Raw genomic sequence first — 9,678 nt, 5'->3', positions numbered from 1 at the left:
AGATAAGGAGAGATGGGATCTCCCTGCCTATAACACCCCTAGAGGAAGTGAACTAAGGTGAAGGTTGCCCATTAACCAGAAGGGAAAAAGAGGAATTATTCAAACAAGAACTAATCCAAGAAACCCAGATGCTAGGAAAACCCATTTTAGTGAGGACAGCAAGAGCAACATTCTAGTTTAATGTATCATAAGCTTTCTCAACATCAACCTTAACAATCATCCTAGGGAGAGTGGAAAAATCCTGATTAATCGAATGGACTATCTCCTGGACTACAATGATGTTATCCATAGGAGCTCGTCTAGGAACAAAACCACTTTGTTCCCTACTAATCAGGTTCCAATAATACTTTAATCTTATAACAAACATTATATAGAAAAATTGGTCTAAAATCAGAGATGTTTTTAGGGTGATCGATCTTAGGAATAAGGGCCACAAAAGTTCTTCCCCAGGCTTTATGCATTCTAGCAATTTCAAAGAAAGTTTTAATAGCTAAGAAGAGATGATCAAAAGTTCTTCCCCAAAAATATTTGTAGAATTCAAAATTGAAATCATCAGGCCCATGGCTTTTATCAAGAGGCAAAGAATTTAGAGTAATGAACACCTCATCCTTGGTGACTTTTCTAGTGAGAAAAGTGTTGTCCCTAGTAGAAATTATAGGCAAATCATTAGGCATAGCATCAAAAATGAAATCAAAGGAAGTATTGTTGTTATCTTTCCAAAGGTGAGTGAAATGGTCCACAAAGATTTGGGTGATTTGGTCATGATCAGTAATCACATTGCCACTGATATCCAAAATATGTGAGATGTAATTGATGTGCTTCCTAATTTTGGCATTTTTATGGAAAAAGGAGATATTCAAGTCACCCTTATGAACCAAGTTTAACCTAGCCCTCTAAGCCCATTTTTTTTTTTCATTTTATCTGAGTAAAGCTTTAAGCTTGTTACGAAGGATTCTGAGATTAGAACTAATTGACTCATCAAGGGGATTAGCAATATTGTCTATTTCTAAATCCTGGATACTAACTTCCGTGGCCCTTGTATCCCTTTAAAGATTGTAGGAACCCAAAGTCTTCCAAGACAACAACTTAGACCTAACTCTATGTAAGATATGGACAAAAGCATGCATAAGAGAGGTACGAGCATGGAAATTTAAGGCATTTCTGACTGTGGTTATGCAATCATTATAATCCAGCTAATGATTTTCAAAACGAAAAATTCTACTATGATTACTGGCAGTCCTAGAAGCAATCAATAGAATAGGAGAATGTTTAGAGATTAACCTGGGTAAATGTAAAAGATTAAAACAATAGAATAACGAAAGCCAAAAATGGTTAACTACACATCGATCAAGTCTAGCCCAGTGTCTAGCAAAACCATTCCGGCCATTGCACCGGGAGAAGATAGAACCTATGTAACCAATATCAAGCAGAGAATTATCAAAGATAAAGTCAGAGAAAAAGCTGGCCTTAAGGAAATAATACGAGTATCTTCCTCTCTTGTGTTCATCAGCAGCTGTAATTGCATTAAAGTCACCTAAGATGGACCAAGGGATGCCAAGAGAATTCAAGTGAGAAAGCTCCTCCCAAACCTTCCTTTGAATCTGAACTTGATGGCTATTATAAATCACTAAAACAATCATTTTATTCAAAGAAGGGTTAGAGATTACCAAGTGAAGGACATATCTAGATTTCACAATTGGCGTAACACAACTGAAACCATCTCACCAAAGAGTGATGATGCCTCCTGAGTATCCATCTGCAGCTATTGCTGCCCAGTCCCACTTTCTAGAAAACCTGGAGCAAAAATGACATATACGATTAGTATCAGCTCGGGTCTCAACCAAACAGATGAGTATGGGATTATGTTTCCTAGCCAACATATTGATACAGTTTATCTTATCCGAACCAGTTGCACCCCTACAATTCGAACAAAGAATTCTTAGAGAAGTCATCATCAAGGAATTAGTAAAACTAGAAATAATGAACAACATAAGCAGGGTAATCATTTAAGAAACGGGAAAGAAAGCTAAGAAATGAACCAACTAAGATCCATTTCCACTTCCTTCTGTTCTTTCTTTTTTTGGGGAAGATATCTTGTAACTAGCATCCTTTATGAACTAATGCTTCCTTCCTGAGTTCCTCTTGAGCCTGCTCCAACGTGAGGTCATCTTCCATTTCCTCATTCATGTCCTCATTATGTTTTGACCATTCCGAACCTGACATAGAATGATCATAATCTTTTGGGGAACCGCCATCTTCCGCAAGAGCTACCTCCACACTATCAACCAACATATTATGGATATTATCAGCCTCCTCTTGCTGTTTATGCAACCTGGACTTCAAAGAACAAAGGAGAAGAGGGGCGCTATGAGAAATCTCCATCGATTTGGAAGAAGAACCCTTTGAAAATGATTTCCTAACTAAGGATCCCCCAGAGACCGCGAGTTCCTTTCCCTTTGATTCTTCTTTACTGATATTGGGAACATCAAAAAGTATTCACCTGCACTCTTTCCATCCCATCAGAGAAGTGAAAGGATGGCTCTTTATGTTTGCTAGCTTCCAGGTCGTCACGTTAAAGGATGGTAGGTTGCTGGTCCCTAGGCGATAGGAGGTGACCTCCCTTACCTTTCCAGCTACACCTCATGCCTCCACGATTGGACTATAAAGAAGATGTAGGGTTCCTAGGCGGATCGTTGGATTGGGGCAATCCAACAGCTTGATTTTTTGCATGCACGACACATGATAACGAATTACCCACACCATTGTGTCCCTGACCACGTCGCCGCTGGCGAGTAACGACCATCCACAAACCTAGTCCTCCGGTGTATTGCTATCATCAACCATCGGGGCTAGACTACTGGGACCAACAAGACTGGTATCACCTCCTTGTGTCTGGCCAACTAGAACCCTAGGATCGCTATCAACTCCAGAGTCGGAGTGAGCAATCCCGGTTTCCTTGGTTGGAGCAAAACCACAATGATGACCGCAGGAGGTGGATCCATGTCCAAATAACCCAAAACAATAGCAAAACGTAGGAAGACATTTACAAAGAACAAGAACGAAGACCTTACCATCCTTGTCATCAAGCAAGAACCCTCTTTTCAGAGTAACCAAAAGATCGATTTCAAGACAAACTCGGGCAAATCTCGCTCTGGAAAAGAAGGATGTGAAATCATCAACTTTGAGAAGCTTGCCTATAGGTTCAGTAATGGCTTCAAGAGCTTCTCCTTCCCAAAGATCGACCAGGAGATTATGGAGCTGCAACCAGACCATGGCTTTCGAGAGTTTGATTGTTGCCGGCTCAAAGTTAGGTTGCCACAATGAAACCTGGAGTGTCAAACCACTCACATTCCAGGGCCTCCCAAAGATAATATTTTGCTTAACTTCATCCGATTCACAGCGAATTAACATGAAACCATTTGGCATATCAGAGATCAAAACTCTGCCAAAATCCTGCCACTGACCTAATAAGGTAGTTTTCACTTATTCAAAAGCTGGGGCTTTACCAAAGAGTTTGGCATACAAAGCATGTTGGAACCTTTGTAATGCCCTTTGCTTAAATGTCTTCATCCACTTTGAAGACATCCAAGACAGTCTGCTTTAGTTTCTCCAAGACGGAAGCATCAACCGGAAGAGTAGAGTTTACACGAGGCCTAGCCGCTTGTGCAACTTCAGCCCACGACAGGGCCGGCAGAGGATCTCTCGGTTCAGGAGGCATCAAGGATTGTTCAGGCGTGCAACAACAACTCTTTTGTTATCTAAGTGTGAAAGCAAAGAATAGATGGGAGATGTTGTGAATGGATTGCATGGGATTAAGAGGTATATATGTTGAGTGGATTCATGTGGAGCTTAGGTACATGCTGAGAAAAAAAAATATGGATTTCATGTGGACGTGGCTTCTACTTATGATGATGCACAGGCTGTTTTGTGCTAGCAGAGCAAAAGTTTATCATCTTATATATTATTTGTTGATATTCTTGTTAAACATATTTTTTAGAACATCTTTTTGTTATATGAATCAATGAAATTCTTATATATAAAAATTTTTCGTTAAACAATTTTGTTGAAAAAGATGTTGTAAAGATTAATAAGATAAAATTATTATTTAATTTTTTCCTATATGGTGGAGATTTAAAAAAACATACTAGAAACAGATTAATATGTCTCAAAATGTCCTTTATTTATTTTTTTAATAATTAGAAATGGATTAAAACTAGAATTATTTTCTGAATTTAATATTTAAATCCAAAATTTTTAAATAATTAATTATTTTTGTATTGTTTGGATCCATGGGTATTTTTTTGAGTTTTTTTTAAAGCGAGAAATTTATTTTTTATAATTTTTAAACAAATCACAAAATTTATGTGTTTTTCTGCTTCAAATAATTTTTAATTATCCAATAATGTTATCTTTAAAATTTAGTTCTTAATTTCTTATTACTTGATAATTAATACTTATTCCTTATATATATATATATATATACATATTTCATTTAAAACATTAATAGAGTGTTTAAAATCTTTCACTCATATAATTTGATATCTGATTACCTATTTATTTATTTATTTTTTTAAAATTTTAAGTATTTTTAAAGATTTTTTAGAATTTGTAATGTTTACTTAAAAAAACCAAGGCTAGTATGGCACAATACATATAAGATATAACTCAATGGGGCTGGGTGATGTAATAGGCCAACCTCTAGAGTTGACAGACTAATTCGGCCTAGTACAACCACAAGAGTAACTGTGGCAGCATAAGCACATATAGTGCCGATTATATGTTGAGCTTGTGCTTTGCTAGTCCAGAATGACCCATTTGACACTTTTTGATTCAGTATAGATGTAGCAATTAAGTATAATCAACATTGTTTTTGTTAATAACTATTTTTGATTTATGTAATTGCATTTCTTATATTGATACTGTACTACACTAGTTTCTTTTATCCCTTTAAGGATTCCAATAGGTCAAAATAAAGAACAGTTCTACCTCATATGCAAATAGCTCATGTTGTAACCAGGTATGTGGGTCAAAACAGTAAATTTTTCTGGGATTATAACTGACTACTATTTAAAGCCTTTATTGGCCCACTCCAATTTTAGACATAGCATTTAAATAATAACTGACAAAAAACTCATAATTTTTGCAGCATTAAATTAAGGGAAATATTGTTTAATATAAGTTATCTGCACTAATGAAAGCATAACATGTGTAAGAAGCCTATATCATACTTAGAAGGTGGCCACCAACCACCAATTTTTTGGTCGAGTATCTAGCTGGTCTTCACAATAATTAAGCTGGTGCATTCATTGATAATTATTGATGCTTAGATGCAAACAGAATTGTATAGTTAATCTATTCAAACACAAGATCCCATGACCTAAACTTTACAACAGAACAACAACTTTCAGAATATGTTTTAGTTTAGTCTAAAATAAGTATGATTGTCTAACTGATGATTTATAGGACAGACTACCTGTGTCATTCATGAACCATTCATTAGATTCTATGCGGAACTATATTGTTATTTTCCCAATCCATAGTGTATCCATGTAATCATGGTTAATGTCAAACTTAGTGGTCCATGGATGAACAATTTATTACCTACAGTATAAAAGTCTGAAAGATGAAAAACTGGGAATTCATTGACATATTTAAAACTGGATGTAAACAGAAACTAACCAGCAACATGACCGATATTTCTACTAGTATTTGATGGCTGAGTTAGATCTATAACTAATTGAATTGCATCTCCCCACATTGAGGTGAACCCCTACTAAATCATTTGGTTATGGATTGGTCCAGTACACAGACCAAGCTAGACAATCTGGTCCCCTTATTCGCCATGAACATATCCACACAACCTTAGCCTATATCTCCGGGTGTTTGGGTTTAATTCCCATCCTCTCAATTCATAGCTGCAAGATTGGAAAACAATTAAATGAAGAACATAAGGTACAAAGAGAAATTAGTCCAGTGGTTCTGATCATTTGAGTGGTCCCCATAACCAGAAAGCCAAGAATACAACTTGCACAGTGGCAACTAAGACTTGCTCTTAGGATGCTCTGTAACCCCTGCATTCTGCTCAGAAATACTTGTATTGAAATATTGATTAATACCAATAAAGAAGCCTATACATTGAAACCAGTCATTCACTGTGTTCAGCCACCAATGCTTCCTATAATCTTCACCGTATCTCATACTCTTCCCTTCTCTTGCTGTTAGAGAACCTCATTTCACAGTGTGAAGATATGAAGCAGTTGAATCTAAGAAGAAAGAGCCTCAGGCGACTCTTCTCATTCTCTTCGAGTCAAAGAAGCAGCGTCGACGAAGTTGATACAGAGAAGAGTGTTTGTATTTATCAAGAAAGCGATGCAAAGCCACTACAGAAGCCTAATTGGAGATGCTTCACTTATGCTGAGATTCACATAGCTACTAATGGTTTTCATCAAGGTCAGTAAACCGTTGACCTCATTGTATTTCTCAGTGTTTTTTTTAGGATGAAGAACTTGAATATACATTGCAATGTTTCATATTTGAATAGGAAACTTGGTAGGGAGTGGAGGACATGCAGAAGTGTACCGTGGAGTATTAGCCGATGGTCGTGTAATCGCTGTGAAGAGGCTAACAAGAGGTACAAGTGATGAGAGAAGAGAAAAAGAGTTTTTGACTGAGCTTGGAACTGTTAGCCATGTTCAACATCCAAATGTCTCTGAACTTGTTGGCTGCTGCATTGATCTTGATCTTCATCTCATTTTCGAGTTCTCATCTCATGGCTCTGTTTCCTCTCATCTCCATGGTAACCAAACTCTTGAATTCAAATTAATTGGAACAAGATTCAAGCATGCAGAGCTGAATTTATATGTGTTTGATTTATATGTTACAGAGGAGAATTCTCTGCCATTAACTTGGAATTTGAGGTACGGAATTGCAGTTGGGACTGCACAAGGACTTCACTATTTGCACAAGGGATGCCAGAGAAGGATTATTCATAGAGACATAAAAGCATCCAATATACTCCTCACAGCAAACTATGAGCCTCAGGTAATATACAAACAGCCATTCAAATAGTATCCGTATCCAGTACTGAAACTCGTATGCTCATTTCAGATATCTGATTTCGGTCTCGCGAAATGGTTGCCATCAGAATGGACTTACTGTGCAGTGAAACCAATTGAAGGAACGGTCGGGTATTTATCAAACTACTACTAATTCTTTTCTGCAAAAGAATTTTGAATTCAACATTATGGAAAATGAAAACAGGTATTTAGCTCCGGAGTACTTCATGCATGGCATTGTAGACGAGAAGACGGACGTGTTCGCCTTTGGAGTCTTTCTCTTAGAGATAATATCTGGGAGGAAGCCAGTGGATGGGTCTCACAGAAGCCTCCTAAGTTGGGTAAATGTCTTAATTTTGTTGCTTCATAATGCTGAGTTCTTGATCTTGATTAGCTCTATGAACACAGGCAAAAACGTATCTAGACGATGAAATGGTACATTTATTAGTAGACCCCCGGCTTGGTGATGAATTCAATATCGGCCAGCTACGTCAGCTCGCCTTTGTGGCCTCGCTTTGCGTTCGAGCCACCGCATCTTGGCGACCGTCTATGACCGAGGTATTAATAATTCTTTAGCAAGTTTTCTACAAAATAAGTATATAGCATTTTAGACAACTGGTAGAGTACTTTGACAAGTAATAAAAATTTGTGTTCGTGTATGATTTCGTAGGTAGTTGAATAAATGAATTCCAGAATCTTGACTGGTCAAGGGAGTATAAGTTCAAATACCGAAATAGTCCGTGAGCAACAACTTGTTACTGAAACTAATTGTTTACTACGCCATGGAAGAGATCATGTGTTTAAAACTATTAATTTAAGTTTCATGATGCTAATTAAGAGCATTAGTTAGAACCTAATCCCACATTTCAAATTAAGCCAACAACAGAATCAAAGTAAAAGATAACAGAAAGCATTTGAACTGCAGTTATAGCATAAATCAAATGGATGGTGGCAGGTGTTGCAGCTATTGACCGATGGCGAAACTCCGCAGAACGGTTGGAAGATGCCGGAGGGGGAAGAGGAGGACTTATGGGACTTTGAAGATCTTGATGAGTGTGATAAGACAACATCTTCATCCTTGAGTACCTCTTAAGCATGTAACTTTTTTGCTCTAGAATTACTTAGCCAAGGCCCCACTTGGAGGGGGTGTATAAGAGAATGTACATGCACACTTTGATTTAGAGGGTAATGAAAAAATTGCCCGTTTCAAAGTGTCTGGTAGAGAATTTTTTTATGTTTTTAGATGAAATGTGGGCAAATAATTGCTATGAAAGTATATAATTGTGAAGTTAATTTCTCAATAGGTGAATTAAAATTAGAATTCACCTCTTCTGTAGTATCAGAGCACTCTATTAAAAAAAATTGATGGCAATGAATCAAGAGGCTATTGACCGAATATTAAATTTTTTAAGTATTAATGTAAAACTATTTAGTTTATTTTCTACCATTGACATATGTGTATATATAAATAAAATGAATTTTTTTGTATCCTTAATTTGAATACAAGATTATGTAATCCATCTTTGTATATATAAATAAAATGAAGTTGTTTAGATCTTTAATTCAATACAAGATTATTTAATTCATCTTTGTAGACAAAAGAGTATAACAACTTAATATAGATGCTAAGATGTATTTAATCCCGTGAACTCGACCCACATAACTTTTAGTTGAACATTTAATGATAATATATATATATATATATATCCAGATCCGCCATGAGTCAACCCTAAACCCATTTAATAGAGTGTCAACGCAAAAAATATTTATTACACTAATTTTAATATTTTTTATTTAATAAAAAAAAGTAGCAATTTTTTGGATTTACAATAATTATGTTTTAATATGAATATAGAGAAAATTTTAACCCTATAATATTTTATAAATTTTTTTTACAGTGAATAATTTGTGGATTTTTGGCAAAGGATATTATAAATATGTCCACAAAATACCCTTTTCCACATGTGTTATCTTGAACTATGGAGGTTTTGATAAGTATTTATTTTTTTGTACTCTTTGCTTAATAATTAAATTAATTTATTGAAAGTTCTTTCTCCCCCTTTCTTAATACTTTGAGCACTACTTTCTTTTTTTACAAAGTTGAGCACTATTGTTTAAATATCTATTATGTATATAAATATCGTGATGGTAGATAAATATATTTTTTAAAATTTAATTTAATTTTATAAATGACTAAAGCCGAAATGTAAAACTAAATTATGTAGAAAATCAATATACAGCTTTTATATTTTTATGTGAACAAATTATTTTCTATCTAACATTAAATACTAATAATTATTTAATTCAGTTTAAAAACGTCTATGAATGCAGAAGAAATTCAATTATGGTTAAGAGGTTATACTGGTAATTTTAAATTTTTATTAAATTTAGCTTAATGCATAAAATTTAATTATTTAAATATGTTGTATAGGATGATGTGTAAAACTAGTTAATCAAAGTAATATTATTTTAATAAAATAATTTATAAATGGTTTATAGGTTGAGTCACGTTGACCCATTTAATTGATGGGTTTGGGTTGTGTCTATATATATGAAGGATCACGTTAAAAATAATTGGAGTAAATTTTTGAGTAGATTACTAAACTATTATTTTTTTCCTAAT

The 9,678-nt window shown here is 35.1% G+C and overlaps 2 protein-coding genes across 5 annotated transcripts; one reads left to right on the top strand and one right to left on the bottom strand.

Moving 5' to 3' along the window:
- Window positions 1–2,811: 2,811 nt before the first annotated feature.
- Window positions 2,812–3,718, bottom strand: LOC120278515. Its single transcript, XM_039285295.1, has 2 exons — window positions 3,575–3,718; window positions 2,812–3,453 (listed from the first exon to the last, which is right to left on the bottom strand). The coding sequence occupies exons 1-2, from the start codon at window positions 3,716–3,718 to the stop codon at window positions 2,812–2,814; spliced, it is 786 nt and encodes a 261-aa protein (XP_039141229.1).
- A 2,286-nt stretch (window positions 3,719–6,004) lies between these two features.
- LOC120279392 (probable receptor-like serine/threonine-protein kinase At5g57670) lies at window positions 6,005–8,419 on the top strand. 4 transcript variants are annotated; one of them, XM_039286325.1, is made up of 7 exons: window positions 6,005–6,450; window positions 6,554–6,796; window positions 6,884–7,041; window positions 7,108–7,187; window positions 7,261–7,396; window positions 7,464–7,613; window positions 8,011–8,419. In XM_039286325.1, exons 1-7 carry the CDS (start codon window positions 6,249–6,251, stop codon window positions 8,146–8,148), a joined length of 1,107 nt encoding a protein of 368 aa, XP_039142259.1. In that variant the 5' UTR covers window positions 6,005–6,248; the 3' UTR covers window positions 8,149–8,419. The 4 variants fall into 4 exon arrangements, with proteins under 4 accessions (XP_039142259.1, XP_039142258.1, XP_039142261.1 ...); XM_039286324.1 differs by having other exon boundaries at window positions 6,542–6,796; XM_039286327.1 differs by having other exon boundaries at window positions 6,542–6,796; window positions 7,981–8,093.
- Window positions 8,420–9,678: the final 1,259 nt, after the last annotated feature.

Source organism: Dioscorea cayenensis, chromosome 16 (assembly GCF_009730915.1).
Source record: "Dioscorea cayenensis subsp. rotundata cultivar TDr96_F1 chromosome 16, TDr96_F1_v2_PseudoChromosome.rev07_lg8_w22 25.fasta, whole genome shotgun sequence".
Taxonomy (NCBI): Eukaryota; Viridiplantae; Streptophyta; class Magnoliopsida; order Dioscoreales; family Dioscoreaceae; genus Dioscorea; species Dioscorea cayenensis.
The sequence above is the reverse complement of the archived record's forward strand: the minus strand, read 5'-3'. Positions and strand labels throughout refer to the sequence as shown.

Coding starts and splice junctions, on each gene's coding strand:
- LOC120278515 (XM_039285295.1), bottom strand. CDS start 3,718: ATGCCTCCTGAACCGAGAGATCCTCTGCCGGCCCTGTCGTGGGCTGAA. Junction 3,454..3,574: donor CTGTCTTGGATGTCTTCAAA/GTGGATGAAGAC, acceptor GGTCAGTGGCAG/GATTTTGGCAGAGTTTTGAT.
- LOC120279392 (XM_039286324.1), top strand. CDS start 6,249: ATGAAGCAGTTGAATCTAAGAAGAAAGAGCCTCAGGCGACTCTTCTCA. Junction 7,042..7,107: donor CAGCAAACTATGAGCCTCAG/GTAATATACAAA, acceptor TGCTCATTTCAG/ATATCTGATTTCGGTCTCGC. Junction 7,397..7,463: donor ACAGAAGCCTCCTAAGTTGG/GTAAATGTCTTA, acceptor CTATGAACACAG/GCAAAAACGTATCTAGACGA.